This window comes from Molossus molossus, unplaced genomic scaffold (genome assembly GCF_014108415.1).
Source record: "Molossus molossus isolate mMolMol1 unplaced genomic scaffold, mMolMol1.p scaffold_m16_p_17, whole genome shotgun sequence".
Taxonomy (NCBI): domain Eukaryota; kingdom Metazoa; phylum Chordata; class Mammalia; order Chiroptera; family Molossidae; genus Molossus; species Molossus molossus.
In genome coordinates this window covers 20889142-20908879 of record NW_023425352.1, presented here as the reverse complement: position 1 = coordinate 20908879, position 19738 = coordinate 20889142, and the positions used below count along the sequence as shown (strand labels likewise).

General features: G+C 51.1%; 1 protein-coding gene across 2 annotated transcripts in view; it reads left to right on the top strand.

Moving 5' to 3' along the window:
* The window catches only part of NEURL1 (neuralized E3 ubiquitin protein ligase 1), an 83059-nt gene extending 71215 nt beyond the window's left edge, over positions 1-11844 (top strand). For both annotated transcript variants that reach the window (XM_036265958.1, XM_036265959.1), the window contains exons 4-6: positions 4987-5676; positions 9897-10043; positions 10563-11844. In XM_036265958.1, coding sequence (XP_036121851.1) covers positions 4987-5676; positions 9897-10043; positions 10563-10801 — 1076 coding nt within the window. In that variant the 3' untranslated portion in view covers positions 10802-11844. The remainder of the gene's footprint in view (positions 1-4986; positions 5677-9896; positions 10044-10562) is intronic.
* The last annotated feature ends 7894 nt before the right edge of the window (positions 11845-19738 follow it).

Below are 19738 nucleotides of genomic sequence, written 5' to 3'. Positions count from 1 at the left end.
AAATATCAAAAAAATGTCCTCGGGTGAGGATAAAAAATATAAAAAAATAAAAAATATTTCCATGCCTCCAAGCTTCAAACCATCTAAGGGCTGCTGGCTCTCCAGGGCCCAGGTCTTGGATTCTCCCTCTCTCCTTAACCCCTGCCCAGGGTTGGGCACACAGTGGGTCAGTGAGTGGATGCCCTAAGTGCCACCTTGAGGGGAGGAACCCCCTGGCTCAGGCCTTCCTGCCCTTTGCAGGGCTTGGTTGTTTCTGCCCAGCCCAGAGGATCTGCAAAGCGCCGCCAGGCACCAGATCAGGCAGAAGCTGAAGACTGACAAATGCCTTCCTACAAAAGGGGACAGGAGAGGGGGGCCAGCTTAGCAGCTTCTCCCATGGCCTCGTGCTGCCCCTCCCCCATCATAAAACCTCCAAAGTGGGCAGCCATGTGTCCCAGGCACAGATTACATAACTTGTTGCTTCCAAATGTGGGGCCATCACACTGCTTGGGGTTATAGGTTGCTTGTCTGGTTTTTCCAAGCTGTCTCTCAGGGTTAAGTCCTGGGCTGAGGTTGTCCCATGGTATTCTCCCCTGGCTTTGGGAGCAGGGACCCTTCCTTGACCTCTGACTTGATGTCAGTTCACCCAGCTGTGACCCTTGGTGACCCTTGCTGTTCCTTTGGAGGGTGCTCTGACCAGCTCCTCGATCTCAAGTTTCATCTATTTCAGGGTCCTGGCACAGCTGGACACACCGATGGGATTGTTATTTTAGAGCTTGCTGGCAGCCTGCAGCTGCTCCTGACCCCAAGGGTGGAGGGGATGGGAGAGGAGACATGGTTGGGCTGGGCACTGGCCCCAGGGATTCCGCTTTTAGCTGTTTCCCAGCATCTCGCCACTCCTGCAATATTTCAAGCAAGGCCAACGGGGGCATTTTGCTGCCCCTTCTCCTCTCTCTCTATCCTCCACTGTGTCTCCTTCCTTCTCTCCTTTCTCCTCTAATCTCCACTTGTAGCTTCTCCTTCCTGGTTTTTAGTCAGCGATGTCATTCGGTGATTATGTCTTGGATGTCCATCATGACTGCTATGAAGTCCTACATTTAGGTTAAAAAAGTTAATTGCCCGAGTGCCAGTGGGCCAGACTTTGGTTGGCAAACTCAACCTGAGCAAATACTAGTATCTGAATTTATCAGGTACCCAGGTGCCAGTGGCTTCTATTCTACCCTGTCAACATCGAAAGGCAGATATTGTTACTCCTGTTCTCTAGGTGAGTAATCTGAGGCTGGAGGAAGGTTGCTTACCCACAGGCCACCAGACAAATGCTGGGTCAGACATTGAAACTCATGCCTGAATCACCCCAAAGCCCATGTACTTTCTTCTGAGCCAGGGGGGCATGTAAAAGGTAACAGAAGCTCATATTAACCTAGGTTATCTATCAGGTGCCCTATGTATCTTATTTTACTTCATCTTCACAGCATCCCCTTCTGAGGGGAATATTAGAACACAGATTTTGTACCAATCAGTAAATGCTGATTTCACTGCTGAAGAAGAGAGGCCCAGCGAGGTTAAGCTATATGTCCAAGGTGATACAGCTAGGAAATGGCAGAGCCTGGATTTAAACCCAAGCTGATAGCTTCAAAGTTCTTACACTTAATTATCCTCCTATCTTGCGTACCAGTATATGGAAACTGTTACTAAAATACCTAAACTACTCTTGGGTTGCATTATAAGAAGTATAGTGTACATATCAAGGGAGGTGATGACCACCACACTGTGCCTTGAGCTTGTCAGGGCACATCTAGGGTACTTAGTCTGGTTCTGTTCATTGTCTAACAGGTGGGAAGGTATGTGGTGAGTCTAAGTATTCCCTGAGGAGAGTTGTCTTCAGTGTGGGGCTGAGGTAGTGGATATACATACAAGGAGGTATATTTCAGTTTAAGAGAAGGAAACACTTTCTTAAAGTCAGAGTAGCTCAACAACGGCACAGGTTGCCCGGGAGGTAGTGAGTACCCAGTAGTGGGCATATTCAAGTGGAAGAGGACTCCCTATTCGGGTAGAAGGGGCAGAGACCAGGATAATGCACATCCAGTCCCATTCAGAAATCTGTTTTGAGGGTCTTCCCAGCTCCACGGGCTCCAACTGATTGTCCCGCGAGTCTGAGGGGTGGGGAGAGAAAAGTGGGGGTACATGTGTGGGCCTGCGGAAGCCTTGTTCCTGTAGGCCCTGGCTGGGCATCTCTGAGCCACTCCTTCCCCCTCGCCCTGCTGTCCTTCCCCGCTCTGTCTCCAGCCTCCTGGAATCTGCAAGGCCACTGCCTGGAACCCCGAGGAGTGGGGGAGCAGGGGCTGTTCCCTGGGGTCCAGGTCAACAAACAGCCTTCCCCAGGACCTCACTGTCTCTTGTGCACCCTCTCCTGTTCAGGCCCTCCTCGCCTCTGCCTTTCCACAGCCCCCCAGCCTCTCTGCACCATCGCTGTCACAGAGTCAATTCCCTGGAATAATCGCATTTTCCGGTCGGCTCCCTTCTCCTTGCCAAGCACAATGCTGGGAAATCCCAACCAGCCAGGCCCCAGGAGGCTTCTCCAGAGAGACAGGGGACTTGGGGGAGGGCCTAGCACCCTCTCCTTGCCTGCACCCAAACACCACTGTTCCTGGAAGGGGTAGGGTACTGGGTGGGAGAGAACAAAAACAGGGAGGCTTAGGGACGGTGTCGATAGATTTAGCGAGAGCTGGATTCTGGCCTCTGCTGGCCAGACCAGTCCAGTCCCTCAAGCTCTGCTCTCACTGAGCACCCCGGCCATCCTTACCCAGTTCCTGGAGAGAAAACTTTCTCCCTTGGGGAGGCTCAGAGAAAAGGCTCCCAGGGAGGAATTGGCCCGTGATGTGGCCTACAGTATCACTAGCCAAATCTGGGGATTCCCACAGAAGGGGTTCAGTAAAAAGGAGGACCTGAAGCGAAAACTGGCATCGGGAGTTGGACAGACCTTGCTTCCACCTGGATCTGCCACTTGGGGTTGTCACATAGCATCTCTGAGCGTTATCTGTACCGTGGGAACACCTCCACGGGAAGCTTTAAGGGTGAAATGTAGGAGCAATTCATCGTGTACAGTGACTTTTATTATAAATAAAAGTTTGACCTGGATGGCTTTATTCACAGATGCCCTAAAATGATTCACAAAATTTAGGGAGAATGTGCATTTTTCTGAGGAGGAGATAGGTCAAAGTTATCACATTTTAAAAGGGATTTGTTACCCTTTGTTACCAAGGTTAAAAACTACTGGTGTTTATATAGCATGATTCAATTTTTGTTTTTAAAAAAAGTTACGAAAAATTATACTGGAAAAAAGACTGCATGGTCATATATCCAAATATTAATAGTATTTTTCTCTGGAAGGTAGGATGACAGGTGGTTATTTTTTCTTTTTGCTGAACTGTCTTTTCTACAAAATATAGTCTGTATGACTTGCATGATTAAAAAGGTTTTGATTTCCTATTAAGTCACTTTCAAAAAGGATAGCTTGGATACATTTGCTCAATTTCTCTCAGCCTCAAAGAAATTGTTCTTCTGTGGGAACAATAACTTCAAAAGCTAATTGTTAGAATAAGATGCGACAATTTATGCAAAGAAGGGTTCTGAGGATGTCAGCAGTACATTCAACACATTTATTTACTGCTTGTCTACTAAGTGCTGGGGCTGTTCTGGCTGCTGAGGATAAAGAGAGAGGGCCTCAGGAGTTATATTTTTAAAAATGTCTTTTAGCCTGGCCGGTGTGGTTTAGTGGATTGAGTGTTGTCCCATGGACTGAGAGGTCCTCGCGCCACCAGGGTTGTGGGCTCGATCCCCCGTGGGGGGCGTGCAGGAAGCAGTTGATCAATGTTTCTCACATCGATGTTTCTCTTTTGCCCTTCCTCTCGCTCTAAAAAAAATCAATAAAAACATATTTAAATGTATATATATATATATATATATATATATATCTTTTATAAGTGTGCCATTTAGAAGCAATCTTGTTTTTAATTTTGTTACTGGGACCCTAATATTTGAGTTTGCCTGCGCACACTGACCCAAAAGAAATGCTGGAGCAGGAGTTCATAGCATAGAAAGAAAAAGTTGAATAGTGAAATGGCCAATCCTCTAACGATGGAACTCCCCAATGGCATCTAGGTTTCAGATGATATAGGGCAAAAATCACAAATCGGGAAGGTGGGGTTTAGGTGGTTCCAGATTGTGCTGGAAGCTGGTTGGTGGGAAGTGAGATAAGGGTAATAAATCATTTCTTCAGATCTTGAGGACAGCTTTGTGTCTGCCTCGGCATCCCTCAGTCTGGTTTCACAGAAAAGTAGCCTGGGGTTCAGGAGCTGAAACATAATTTAGGTCAAGATGTTATCTTACGCCTGCCAGAGGGCCAGACCATTAGTCAGGTCCTGGCTATTGTCTTCGGCTGCCTCGGGGTTGAAGGGAGAGGCTAGATCTATGAGTGCTGTAGAGAGATTTCTAGAGCTAGGATCCAAAGCTAAATTTAATCAAAGTCATAAGGACACCCTCTGTTTCAATTTCAGTGTCTTTCCTTCCAGCCTTAACCCTTTGTTTAAGCAAATAGTTTAGATGTTCTGCATGCACAACTCTGATTGCCCATTTGCTCCTTAATGTCCTAAGCATTTTTGATGCCTTTAAAAGTCTGGTATTTTGCCCCACCCCTATGGCTCAGTGGTTGAGCAAAGACCCACGCACCAGGAGGTCTCTGGTTCGATTCCCAGTTAAGGCACATGCCGAAGTTGGGGGTCAAATCCCCAGTGGGGCATGCAGGAGGCAGGCAACGATGTTCTCGCTCATGGATGTTTCTATCTCTCCCTTTCCCGTCCTCTCTCTCTAAAACCAATAAAGAAAAAAAAAGTGCATTGTTTTGATGGTGCATACTTTAAAGACTAGCTGGAGGAGGGTCCTGGCGGTGGGGACTGACCCGTCGTGGCCCGCCTGACGGTGGCCGGTGTCTCCCCTCCCTGGCCACAGACAGCGAGCTGGTGCTGCCAGACTGCCTGCGGCCGCGCTCCTTCACCGCCCTGCGGAGGCCGTCGCTGCGGCGCGAGGCGGACGACGCGCGCCTCTCCGTGAGCCTGTGCGACCTCAACGTGCCCGCGGGGGAAGGCGACGAGGTCACGCCGGCCGCCGGCTGCCCCATCCCGCAGAACTCGCTCAACTCGCAGCACAGCCGCGCGCTCCCCGCGCAGCTCGACGGCGACCTGCGCTTCCACCCGCTGCGCGCCGGCGCGCACGTCCGGATTCTGGACGAGCAGACGGTGGCGCGCCTGGAGCACGGGCGCGACGACCGCGCCCTCGTCTTCACCAGCCGGCCCGTGCGCGTGGCCGAGACCATCTTCGTGAAGGTCACGCGCGCCAGCGGCGCGCGGCCCGGCGCGCTCTCCTTCGGGGTCACCACGTGCGACCCGGGCACGCTGAGGCCGGCCGACCTGCCCTTCAGCACCGAGGCCCTGGTGGACCGCAAGGAGTTCTGGGCCGTGTGCCGCGTGCCGGGGCCCCTGCACAGTGGCGACATTCTGGGCCTGGTGGTCAACACCGACGGCGAGCTGCACCTGAGCCACAACGGCGCCGCTGCGGGCATGCAGCTGTGCGTGGACGCCTCGCAGCCGCTCTGGATGCTCTTCGGTCTGCATGGAGCCATCACGCAGATCCGCCTCCTCGGTGAGTGCCCCGACCCGTGCCAGCCCCTCCCCAGCACCCCAGGCGGCCCAGCTGCCCTCTACACCCAGCGTCCAGTCTCCCGGAAGAGGGGGCTGATCTGGGTAGGGGAAAAGAGGGTCCGCCCCATTATGATTGTCAAGGAGCCACAGACACTGAAATGAGTTTTGGGCGGGACTCTACGGCCCTCAAATCTCACCAGACCCACCGTGGGGAGGGGAGAAAAGCGTGGATTGTTCTCAAATCCGATTAACCCATATTCCCACAGATACACGATAAACAGTCCAGGTACACACATTCCAGTGGACACTTAAAATAAAAAAATTTTGTTTCCATCAGCACTTAACTTTTTGGAGTTCAGTTTCCATCTCTCCCAAATGGGAATAAAGACCTCTGTCTCTTAATGTGGTTGTGTGCCCAAATAAGAAAAAGAGGTTGGCCCTGGCCGGTTTGGCTCAGCGGTTAGAGTGTAGGCCTGTGGTCCAGAGAGATCTGGGTTTGGTTCCCACTAAGGGCACGTACCTCGGTTGCAGTTTGTCCCTGGCCCTGGTTGGGTCGAGCGGGTGGCAACCACTCGATGTGTCCCTTTCACATCGATGTTTCTCTCTCTCTCTCTTCCTCGCTCTCCCTCCTGCTCTATCTGAACAAAAAAATGGAAAAAATGTCCTCAGGTGAGGATTAAGAAAAAAAAGAAAAGAAAAAGAGGTAGAGGTTGGTATGTCAGGAGCCAGGAGCCAGGTGTCTGTGCAAGGTGGTGCCTGGGTTGGAGGCCTGTGGGGAATCCCTGAGCAGAGGGCCTTGGAGGAAATGGGGTTGCAGATGTCTAAGCTTTACTTTCTGGGTTTGAATGGACAGATTTGGACATGGCCTTGGGTCAGCCATGTTTCCCAGAGTGTTCTGTGGGTTAGGTTCTGTGGGTTAGATGTCCATCCAGAAAGGATCCTTGGATCACGAAAGCTTAGGAAGTACAGAGTTTTTAAAAAGTAGGGGATTCCTTCCTCCCTCCCTCCCTTCCTTCCTCCCTCCCTCCCTCCCTCCCTCTCCCCCTTCCTTCCTTTTCTTCCTTTCTCCTCACCCAAGGATATATTTTTACTGAGTTTTAGGGAGAGAGAGTGAGAGCGAGAGAGAGAGAAACATCATTGTGAGAGAGAAACATTGATCAGTTTGCCTCATTTAAGTGTGCTCTGACTAGGGAACAAACCCACAGCCTAGGTATGTGCCCTGACTGGGACTCGAACCTGCCACCTTTTGGTGTATAGAATGACAACGAGCCCCTCAGCCAGAGCTTAAAAAGTGGGAGATTCTTTACTGCAGAACTTCTCCGAGCCTTTGCTATGCAGTGTGAGTTTTTAAGGAGGGAGTGGTTATGCTTATGGTGTACAGATTTTCCAAAATGATTTAACCAGAAATCTTGTTTTCACAAAGCATCTCCTGGGACCTCTTATCCTAGAGTGAGCAGGTATTCATTCATGCTTTTGGAGTGCTGGTCCGCCAACACCTGCAGTAGACTGGGCTAGTTTCATTAGACTCACTGTGAGAACTCACTCAAGTGCAGGTCCTTGAGTACCTCCAGAGACTATACTGTACATCTTGGATAGGTCCTAGGCATTTGATTTTTTTAAAGCAAGTTTACATAGACAAATTTAGAGACCCCTGGGCCTTATAACCCCCAGCCTACATTTCACCCCAGGAGACTTCATGGACAAGATAATGTATGTATGTGAGTGAGCATGAGTTCCACTAAGATTGGCATACCGCATGTAAGCACATGTGAGTAACTAAATGCATGCATGTATTTGTGGATACAATGCTGTTGGTGATTGTGGGAATGTGCCAGAAATCAGTTAAAATCAGTGAGAACTTCCTACTCTATTCCAGAGATCAAGTGAAGATAGAGTTAAAAATAAATTTTAAAAAGAATGAAAAGAAATGAGGCTGGGATGCTAAGAAGTTAGGATTGAGGGAAGGTAAATCAGGAAGGAATGAAAAGAAATCAAGCTAGATGAAAAGACATCAGGAAGGAAAGAAGTTGGGGATGAAAAGTCAGGATGGAATAAAAAGAAATTGGATTTGCCCGGCCGGTGTGGCTCAGTGGTTGAGTGTTGACCCATGTACCAAGAGGTGGCCGGTTCGATTCCCGGTCAGGGCACATGCCCAGGCTGTGGGCCCAGTTCCCAGTGTGGGGCATGCAGGAGGCAGCCAGTCGATGTTTTCTCTCATTGATGTTTCCATCTCTCTCTCCCTCTACCTTCTTCTCTCTCTCTCAAATCAATAAAAAAAAAAAAAAAAGAAAAATGGTTTGGGTGCAGAAAAAAATCAGGATGAAGTGAAAAGATATTTGACTACACTCACCAGGAGACACTGCTCCTCGGATGAAATAGATTCTATCAGGGCAAGGCACCCTCTTGCCTCAGCACCATCTAATAATAGCTAAGTGGCTTTCCAGTGAGGCTTCTGTTGCCCAAGAGGCTTACTAGACTGGGGCAGAGAAGATGCTTAGAAACAAAGCAGGGCTTAAATGTCCCAAGAGGTCAGCAGGCCAAGATGGGTGTTGAATAATCATTCAGAATTCAATATAGGGTGTCCAGAAATGTACACATAACGTTGAATAATTATAAAGCCAGTGTTTATTAAAATACATTTCATTTTCAAAGTGTAATAGAATCTACAGACACCTTATACACATTTTTTAGGGACACTCTATATATACTAAATAGAGTGCTCCTGAGCTGTCTGGAGAATTGGGTGTCCAACCAGCAAATTGGTGTTAGAGGATCCTGACTGAGTCCAAAAGAAAAATAAATCAGTGACAATGTATGAAGGGCAACTCTTTACCGGACAGGGGAATGCTTTGCTCCGTGGAAGGCCGAGGTAAGACTGGGAGGCTATTCCTTCACTCCAGAACAATAGCCAATTCCATACTTAAAGGTGAAACACTAGAAATATTCTCATCAGGGTCAGAAATATGGCAGGGGTGCCTTTCAGTATTGTTCTGAAAATGCTAGCCAGTGCAATAGGCAAGACAAACAAATAGGAGGTATGAATTTCTGAGGAAGGAGATCATAATTAACTTAAAAACTATTAACACTAATAAGAGAAACCCTGTGGATAGCTAATGAATGAATATTTCTAGAAACAGTGACTACTAAATGGATTAGAGCAAAGACTAATAGTAGAAAAGGTCTCATTGAGTACTTAACTTGTGTGTAGAGCGTTACACTATGTACAGGTCTGGGGAGAGTCACGGATGAGTACGATTTCCTGCTCAGGACGGTCATGGTTTAACTGGGGAAACAAAGCTGCATTTCTAGGTAAAGGACAGATAATAGCCCAGAATCTGTGGTTGTTTAGTCCTTTGCATGCAGTGTGTATGGTTGGTTGGTCAGTGGTAAAGAGTAATGTGGTTGGGGTGGGGGTATCAAGGCTGCCCGGAAGGGGGTTTTGAGGACAGCCACAAGAGGCCCCTGGATTGTTCCTTAGCTCTCTGGGGGCCAGAGCTCTGTGTGCCTTGTTTTCAATCACACACACACACACACACACACACACACACAGTGTATCGTACCTGGGGGCCAGAGCTCTGTGTGCCTTGTTTTCAATCACACACACACACACACACACACACACACACACACACACACACACACTGTATGGTACCTGTAGGCCCTCAGAAAGGGCTTGTTGGAGGAAGGAGGGAGGAAAGGGGAAGGTAAGGAGAAGAGGGAGAGGTGTGAGGGGAAGAAGGAGGTAAAGAAAGTAGGACAGAGAAGTGTGGGAGATGGTGAAGGGCATTTCAAAGGTGCCAGTGCAGAGGAGAAAGTGGGTGATATCTGGGGACAGTGATGGAGGGCACAGGGCAGGTGAGGCCAGGGCTGGAGGGGCCGTTCAGGGCTGGAGAAAGGTGAGTTTGTCCTCTGGCTGGGGAACCCTTGCAGGTGAAGGATACATGGGGAAGAGCGGATGTGGGCTCCTAAGCAGGGGCTGGTTTGGAGACTGCTGATGGAGCAGCACCAGAGCACGGTGGCTCTCCAGTTTGTAGGCGGGCACAGAGAGCTGGGGCAGGATGCTGAGCAGCCTGAGGGATCCTGCCCTGAGCCCGGTGGCTGGGCTGTGTGGTCAGACTGTGGCACCCACTTTATCTCCTGGGACCCTGCAGGAGAGGCGGAGACTCGAGCTTTCTCCCAGTGAGCCTTTGATGGTCAGTGCGCCCCTCCCTCCCTCTGCAGGCTCCACCATCCTGGCAGAGCGGGGTGTCCCGTCTCTCCCCTGCTCTCCTGCCTCCACGCCAGCCTCGCCCAGTGCCCTGGGCAGCCGCCTCTCTGACCCCTCGCTCAGCACCTGCAGCTCTGGACCTCTGGGGAGCTCTGCTGGCGGTAAGTGGGCTGGCCCCTCCGGGTGGATGGGTCTGTGCCAGACCCTACCCGACGCCCTGGCTGAGGAAGGCACGCAGCTCCTGTATCCAGGCTGGGGCCCAGGAGGAGCTGCAGCGGGCCCGCTGAACCCTGTTGGGTGGTGATTTCTGGGATGTATCTCATTCTGTCTTCTAGCTGGGTACCTTTCTCCAAAGGACTTTTTTAATACACAGGGAACACCAAAGGATAGCTCAGGCAGAGCCCACATTTAAAGGGTTTGGCCCTCTTCCTTCCCCCATCCCTCCTCCTCCTCCATCGCTGCTGCATGGACGCCCTTGCTCCTGGGAGCTGAGGGGCCAGCAGTGGGACTTCCCGGAGTGTGCCCTCTCTCCTCGTGTCCAGGAAGGCAGGTCATCTGAGTGAACAGGCAGATCTGATAAATGGGGGGGAGGGGGGCAAGAGGCCAGGGGCCTCTCTTCCCATGAACCTGGGACTGAGTTGGACTAAGTCTCCCCTTGACTGGTGTCCCCTCACCCCCAGGGACAGCTCCCAACTCACCGGTGAGCCTGCCCGAGTCACCAGTGACCCCAGGCACGAGCCAGTGGAGTGACGAGTGCACCATTTGCTATGAGCACGCAGTGGACACGGTCATCTACACATGTGGCCATATGTGCCTCTGCTATGCCTGCGGTCTGCGCCTCAAGAAGTCTCTGCACGCCTGCTGCCCCATCTGCCGCCGCCCCATCAAGGACATCATCAAGACCTACCGGAGCTCCTAGCCCCATGCGGTGCCCTAGCCCTCATGCCCACCTCCTTGGACTTCTGCCCAGCTCCAGCCGAGGGGCAAGCCAACGGGCCCCTTCTCTTCATCCTCATTTTGGAAATTCTTTACCCTTCTCCATTAAACATGGGAAACTGCGGCCCCTGAAGGTTTGGGGAGAACAGGGGTATCATGCAGGGTGGTCCGGGGGCAGAAGCAATCGCCTGGCAGGGGGAGGGAGAGGCTACACTCTGTCTGCCCTTCTCTGCGCCGAGCCCTTCCTTTCATGCCGAGGGACCAGATCGGGGTCTCAGCCTGTCCTCATCCTTCCCCATCTGGGACCGACTTCTAGGAGGTCCCTCCAGCCCATGTGGCACCTTTGTGAGAACTGGAAAGCGTGCCCCTTCTTCTGGGCAGATGTGGCCCTGCGCCAGGGCATGCGGCTTGGCTGGTGGAGTGTGGACTGAACATCAGCCTCCACTTGCTCCCTCAGCCGACTGCCCTTGAGCAGGGCACAGCCTGCTTGCCAGCAGCCCTGGGCAGGGAGCCCCTGAGCTGCTGCCTTACTCTGCCCTGTACCCACCTTCTTCCTCTCTCCCCTGCCCCTTGGGCCTGGCAGGCAGGGGAAAGACGACCAGTGGATACCTCTCACCCAGACAGGCTGCAGCCTTCATGCCATGCCCCCCTCTCCCCCAGGATGGGTGGACTTACAGGCTGCAGAAGGCGGCAGGTTCTGAGTCCCTGGCCCCTCGCCCTGGCAGAGATGCGCAGGATCCTCCTTGGTCATAGCCTTTCTGCCCCCATCATCTCGCCCCTTGGTGTGGCTGGAGAGCAGGGTCTGCCTTCTGTCAGGGTCTCTAGGAACAGGTTTGTGTCTACTGTCTGTGACCTGTCCTACATCTCAGTGCTGTCCTGGGCCTGGCTGATGCTCCGAGATGCTGTAACGTCCCTAGGCGAGGCCGAGGCCAAGGCCCTGGGTCGGGGGCAGGGAGGTTTCCTGGAATAAGACCAGCCCTTTTCTTTATTTTAATTAATTTATTTATTTGGTTTGTGGGTTTCTTTTTTTTTTTTTTTTTTTATGGGGGGAGGTGAGTTCCCAACCCACAGGCCCCTGGAAATGCTGCCCTGGTGTGTGCAGATTGAGGGGGGCAGCATTTCCCAGACTCTAGCCCCAAAGTCCATAGTTAGCTGTGCTTACCATAAGTCAGAACTCCTTGCAAAAGGTCTGAATTGGGAGGCCTCCTGGCAAATTGTGTCCGTTTTACACAGGCAAATTGAGCCTCCTTGATCCCCTGGGACTGGTGGTCACCCAGAGCCACAAAGTGCCCTTCCTCCTTGGGCTGGAGCAGGGTTTCTGAGTTGGCTCAAATACGTCAAGAGGCCCAAGAGTGCCCCCCCACAAAGGACATAAAAAGTCTGGGAAGGCTGAAGGAGAGCCTCGCTGGCCAGGGGAGAAGGCTGGGAGCCTAGTGACGGTAGAGGCAGGAGCCTGTTCTTAGGAAAGGCACTTCGCCCCCAGGAAAGATGAGGGGTAGGGACTGGGTCCCAGCATCTCTGGTTCCTATTCCCGGTTTTGGGGTGAGGGAGTGCCCCCCCACGTGCTCTTAGGCTACAGTCATCTCTGCCCTGGCGCCAACCTGATAGGCCACGGGCTGGGGCCAGCTCTCAAGAGTCTTGGCCTAGTGTACCCCCAACTTCCCAGCCCTCTGCCCCTCAGAGACTGCTCCTCCCTGTCGCTGGCAGAGCATGGGACTCTGGACCTGGCAACTGACCAGTTGTGTGGCCTGGCCAGGTTGGAGCCCCTCTGTGCCTCAGCTCCCATGTCTGTAAAATGTGTGACTTAGTTCTTTGGTGAGAGGCTGCTATGGGGTGCCGTGGTGGGACAGCACTAGGGATCAGGACGCCAGGATGGGCTCGTGTCTGTCCCTGCCTTACAGTGGGCCTTTGAGAAGTCATAATTCTGCTAGGGGTCTCCCTAGTCTCTGACCCCCGTGACCTCTTCTGTGGGGGTGGGGTAGGGGAGGTGGTGGCCCCATCCAGCCAAGGGTTCCATTTCAGAGGCAAGGGTAGGTCTTAAGTGCAGGGGCTGCTGCCTGAGGGGGAGAGGAAGCCATCTGTCCCATTGTCTCTGTTAGTGTGGGGGTCATTGCTGCCTCCTTTGTGAACTTGGGTCGCTGTGATTGTGAATAAAGGTGATTTGTACCAGCCTAAGGCTGTGCTGTGCAGCATGGAGGGCTGGGGAGGGAGGGCCAATGTGTGTGGGGTGTGCGCGCCAGTGTGTGTGAGTAGGGGTGGGGGAGTTGACACTGGAGGGCCAGGTGTCCTGGGTATAGAGGGGAGTCAACAATCAGAGTGCGGTGCTGGAGCACGGCCTAAGGTTTGGATGGCCAGGGCCAGAATGCCAGGCGAGCCTTGTAAGTTGAAAGGGAGAAGCCACTGCCCTTTGGCAGCCTCAGGTCCCTGGGTCTGAGGAGCAGTGTTTGTTGGTGCTAGAGCAGTGGGAGTCCATGAGGCCTGCTCAGCTTTCTCTTGGCTGAGGGGAGCCCCAACCAGGCCCGGAACCCTTGTGGTGTGGCAGCGCCACCTAGGGGCTAATGAAAGGATCGCAGGTCCTCAGGTCAGCAGACTGGAGTTTCTGAGGAACTCCACAGGGCCTCCCCATCCCTCGACGGTCCCTCAGCATTGGTGGGTGCTGAGGCCTATACCAAATGGGTGGCACAACTGGGCAGAAAAAGGATGCTTCTGGGAAGAGACCTGGAGAAACTTTCTAGGTGAGTGCATGTGGCTGGCTGCAAAGGCTGGTGGTGGCAGAAGGGGTCTAGACACAATGAGGACACTCTGGATGCCCAGCCTCTGCCTGGCCTCGAACAGCCGTGGCTGCTCCCTACATCAGGGCCACCCAGCTGTTACTAGAGTCCAGCAGAAGTAGGGAGGTCTAGGTGCTCTAAGCTGAGGGACCAGCTAGGCCTGATAGATGTGGGTCTTTGGCCCCCAAGATCTGCATCTCTTCCAAAGCTCTGGCTGCCAAGAAAGCTTCCCCACGGCAGAGGTGGTGAAGGGGGAGGAGCTTGAGCAGGATTCTCACCAACAGTGGTGGGAACTTACCCCCTCCTCCCCCTCCCCAGTGTCCTCGAAGGCTCAGATCCTGCAGCTCACTCTACACTGGGATAATTCTGCCATTCAGTTGGATGGATTTACTGGCATCAGGGAGAATTAAGAGGTGATTCTGTTCAGTTAAAAAGGCCAAAAACTTTATTTAATTTTCAGGAAAATACAAGAAGATGCATGTAAACATAAACAAAAATACAAAATAAAACAACCCAAATCTTACAGTCTAGAAGCATGCCAAGTCAGAGTATTTCTGCAGACCAAAGAGTCCCGTCAAAAATGATAGACACCTGGAAAGGTGAAGGCCAAGGGGCTGGGTCCCTTCCCCCAGGACACTGCATTTTGCATTTTTGTGATGAGAACAATTAAAAAACAAACCCACTATTAAAAATATTAGAAACATGGAGATAATTTAGCACCAGCATTGATCCTGGAAATTTTTTAGCACTCAAACACATCCAATTCAATGATTTTTCTTCAGTTTCTCTGCTGGGGAGGAAAGAGGGAACAGCCTCCTCCCAACCCCCACAGAGCCCGCTAGGAACTGGAAGGGGTTAAGTGGACACCGTGAGGAATTCCCCAAAGTTCTGGAGCAGCTGACATGCAACCATGCAGTCTGCAAAGCCACACTTCAGGGCCCTGCCACTCACATGTGCATCACTCAGTCACCTTCCTGCAGACCTCAGTGACTAGCAGTGAAACCCTTTCCCATCCTGTGTCCTGCATTGAAAGAAAACCTGTTGCAGAGAACAACATGCAGATTCAAGAACGGTGGCTGTTTACCATTCTTCCTCTGAAACGCTTTAGACAGTGTGCCTTGTCATAGGCCACTGAAAACGAAAGGGCATATCCATGGATGAGTGTGCATTGTACCCCGTCTTCTAAGTCATACCAGTGAGGCAGGGTCAGCAAACTGAATAACCACAGGTATGTATCATCAGAGATACTAGAGAATAACGGGGGAACGGGGGGTGGACAGAACAAATGAAGTTCCCTTCCTCCCAGATAAGCTTGATGGTATCTGGACCCTGAGGTTCCAATTTGGGGGTGGGTGGGTCTCTAACTACATGACCCATTTGTTTACTAGCATCTGATTCAAGCAATTTGAGAGGTTAGCTGTGGACTGGACAAAAGGCGGTGGGCAAAACCAGCTGGGAACCCAGGAGGATGAATTTTCTGGAGCCAGGGCCTCCAAACTCAAATACAATTTGTCGCTGGTGACTTCCCTCTCCACTGAGTAAATCAATGAACATTCATTAAAAGCCTGCTGGGGACTCAGCTTCTTCAGTGGCCTCATCTTGGGACTTTTCCAACCTGATCTGGCTGGACCCTTGGGTGTTGAATCACTAAATTCCCTTCTTACCTGCTCTCTTCTTCCTGAAACACTCAGAATGGACTTCTCTCTTCTTTCTAATAAAGACAAAACTCCAGACTCCAAACGCTCTCTCAGCATTCTCACACTTTTCCCTTTCTGTGTAGAAGACATCCTCTTCTGGGAAGGGACGTGAGTCCCAGACACCCTAAACATGTCACACATGCACATACTCATCTTGCTGACATGCCTCTTGCTCATCTCCAACATGCTCGATCCATCCTTTTGCTTTAAAACAATTCTTCCACTCTCTCTTGCCTCCTGAAGTCCAGCCCCACTAGCCAGGATGAGGGTGGGGGTGCAAAGGAGGGACCTTTAGCGCAGGGACTCATTCTCTAAGGCCGCTAAGTTCTAGGACTGGGACGGGAGAGGGGGCTGATTGTCAAGGTCAAGTGCAAACTCAAGAATAGAAAGATAAGATCAGGGCAGGGGATCGCACGGTAATTTCAACCTCATTGGCAGGTTGGGCCATGGAAAGTGGAACCCTCTGCTCAGTCTGTAAGCACCAATATATCCAACTTCTTGCCTAGGGACCCAGATGCACAGGACAAAACAGGAGGGAAGCTAAGGTCAGTGGGGCTGTTTCTCCTGAAATGAGGCAATAGGTCAGTCACCCCATCCTTCTCTGATCATGGAGCATGAGAAGCAGAGAGCTGCCCCAAACAGGGGTCATGATTTAGGCAAAAGTCTTAGTAAGGTCAAGGGAGAATCCTCCACTCTATTCCCATGAAGTGTCAGACGGGTCCGAAGTCTAGAGCAAGGTGCTGATGTACATGCATGCAGGTCTGCTGAGCTTGCCTCGCACAAGTTCCCACCACGTGCAAGTTCTCACCCTGACTCGCCTGACCACCCTCAGGAACGAGCTGAGGGCCAGCGGCGCCTTTATTATATGGGGATTCCCACAGCGATGACACGCATGGCAATGGGTGGGAGTCGGCCTGCACATAGCACACCTGCAGGTGGTGACCCAGTGAACCACCTCAGCCTTGCACACCCAGCGGCACCTCTTTTCCACATCTTTATTTGGGAGCCTGGGATGATGGCCTAGGCTGCTTCTGCTAGATCTGTTAATGCCAGTGTGAAGTTTCCAACTAAATACTTAATAAAATAATTACAAAAAAATTAAAAAGACACATTGCACTCTCCAGCCAGAATTTCATGTGTGAATAACACACACGCTGCCAGAAGCTGTGAGTCCCGTGGGGCCTGCCCAATGCCAAGGACTGTACAATGGAGACAGCTTGCCCAGTATTTTTCTTCTCTAACCCCATTTTATTCAGTTCAAGTGGGAAATTCACACACACACACACACACACACACACACACTCAAACACACTCTCAACAACACACAGCCCTCAAAAAAGTGAGGGAATTTTAATTTAGCTACGTGGATGGTTCTCTTCCAGAGAGCTCTGCGTCAAGATTCTCAGATCGACATAGATGTATACACTCCAAGCACAGACACCCACACGTGGGGGCACAGTCCCACTCGGCACATAGATCCGTATTTGTACAGACATGCGCCAAACAGAGGGGTTGGAGCAGCAGGCATACAGTACTGGAAGTCGAGGGGACAAGCCAGCAAGGACGTCCCTGTAGCAAAAAGCAGAGCTCCAAGGGCTTGGACCCAGAGAATTCCCATCCTGCTGCCTTTTCTACCTGTGCCAAGTTAGGAGGAGGCCACTTTGGTACCTGTCGTGGGCAGTTCTACCAGCAGAGCCCTGAGCAGGTCCCTCAGATGTTTCTCCGAGACCCCCTGGGGACTGACTGTTGGAGTGTGGAGCGGAGGCAGGCTCGCCCCTCGGCGGAAGCCATTGAGATGAATGGGTGGCCCAGGCTTAGCACCAGGCCCAGCTGCAGGCTTGTGGAAATGGGTGTCTCACCGGGATCTGTAGGGCTGAAGGCACCCACATCCCCCAAAAAAGATTTGGTTACATCTAGGGTTCCTGCCCATAAACTGAACTGAGGTTACATAGTTTTAGAAAGACTCAAACATCCATCAAAAGGATCATGGCGCAAACATCAGGAGACTGGGGTAAGAGAGGGCTGCTGAGTGATTTTTAGGACAGGTCTTTCTGAGCAGCTGGCTGGCAACGGAAATGAAAACGAACAGTTCCCGGATGTCCTTGCTGTGCTCTGAGGGCGGGGCCCCAGGAGGTCCAGAGCCCTGAGCTACTTCCCTGAATCCCTTTATTCTGGGTGGATGACACCCAACAGAAAAAGGGGCTGCCCTCAGGTGGGGACCACTGCCATCCTGCCAGGAAAGGGGGACGAGGAGGAGGGGGAAAAGATCAATATCCATAAGGCCACCTGTCTGCTCCTCAGCCCCCACTTCCAGCAGCCCGCCTCCCTCTATCAACAGGCGGGCCACTGGACCGTCTCAACAAGCCCTGGCATCCCTCTGATAATATTGCACGTTTCCTGTCTCTCAGATTGTTTTCATTTTCGATTGAGAATGCAAAGTATTTGGAGGGACTAGGGGAAGTCAGTAACCTTAAAGAAATAATATATTAGTTAAATACAAAAACAGAAAAAGTAGAGGTTACCTTATCTTTTTTTTTTTCCCTTAACAACAAAACAAACTACCAAACCAAGGTCTAAACTTAAATAGTTCTACGCCTATTCTGCAAATACTAGTAATATGAAAATAACGCTTGACCGAAATTCCCTTGTCTTTTTTTCCGTAGATGATAAGAGTAGTAACATGCCTTGCGGAGGAAAGCGATGGATAAATGCCAGTAAAATATGCTGCTCTAACATCTGAAAGTGATTAAAATGATTCTATATAATGCCTTCGTCAAGATGGAGAACTGAGGAGAAACAAAGAGAAGCTGTGGGGGCCAGGCTGGGGCGGATGGGCCAAGAGCTGGCAAAGCAGGGCCCGGCCACAGCTAGGAGCAGATGTGCCATCTGCTCCTCAGGGTTACCCCGTCCAGCTCCCGCTCGCTGCCCCCACGGCCCCTTGGCCTAGTGGAAACAGCGTGGCAGGGCCAGGAAGCCCAGCCAGGCCCGCTGTTATAAAGTGGGAGAGAGATGAAGACATTTTTTCCCCCTTGTAATAAAAGAAAAAGTCTTTCAACTGAAAGAAAAAGCACCAATGATGCGTCTTCGGGCATTATATAAACCTCAATAATGACCTCAGAAGGGCTCATTATGATTAAAGTTGCAGTATACAGCCATACAATGTCATTTCACATTTTCAATTGCAACTAATGGAAAACTAGGTTTGGACACTGCTGAGATTTTTTTTCTTTTTCTGTTTTTAGTCCGATCTGGTTTTCCTCCAGATGGGTCAGAGCCACAGGCCCCTCCCTCCTCCACCTGCTGCCAGCAGTACCCTCCAAAATCACAAAGCAGCTCAGTAGCTCTAGGGAAAGGCCCTTTTGCCCTGGGTAGGGCTAGGAGTCCAGGGGCACAAGGCCTGGCATCCCCTGGCCATGTCTGAGAGGGACTGGCATGCACCCTTTTTGTTTCAAGTATTACTATTCTTTTGGTTTTCAGGGTTTGTGCTGGGATGTGAATTGGGGGGTGATGGTGAGGGGCGAGGTGTGACGATGGGGCATGGCAATCCCTGTTCACTGCCCAAATCTACACGCTGTCACCAGGTGGCAGCATTCCCCACTTTTCCTGGATGCCTGAGCAACTCCCAGCCATCCTCAGGGCTGGATGTCACAATGTAAACATGATGACCACACAATAAACTATAATGGGGGGGGTAGGAGTGCAAGGATTGATGCAGCGGGGAGGTCTGGCATTAAACTCAGCCATGTGATTTTGGGAGTCGTTTCCTGTCCCTGGGCTGCAATAACAGTCGGGGAGGGGATGGAGTGACCTCTGAGGTCACTTTTAATGACCATCACTTAGAGCACTGGGGATCAAGGAGAGAGGGTCTTCGGGGGCTGGGGGGATGTGGGCCCTGGTGGTGGCATAGCGCCCCACAGGGCAGTGCAGACAGTGAGGAAGGGCAGGTTCTGGGGAGCACTGTGGGCCAGTCCGACTGAGATGCTCTGTGCTTGGCAGGCGCGTCCTGCACTCCTTCCTGGCCTGGCCTCGTGGTATTGACTGAACTGGCTCAGTGCAGACTGGAGGAGCGAGGCCACTGGGCCCCCCCGGAAGATAGCTATGTGGAAGGTCCTTTAACCTGACGGTCACTCTACTTTTAAATTTTATTTTAAATAATCATAAATTACTTCTTTTTCTTTTAATAAATATGTGCTGCTTAAAAATGAGAAAAGTATATACTGCATCTTTAGGTAATGCACTTTGCTCTCTGGGTTTCTTTCCATTCCACCTTATTAAAGTGCATTAATTAAAAAATAATGAACCACTTCTTTATCATTATTGTTCAAATAAGTCCAAATAATATTAATATGAAGACACTAAACCACTACCATTAGTACTGCAGTCTAGCAGATTAACTCAACATCCTGCTCTATTTAATACTGTCCAGCAGAAGAAAATAACTAATTTAGTTTT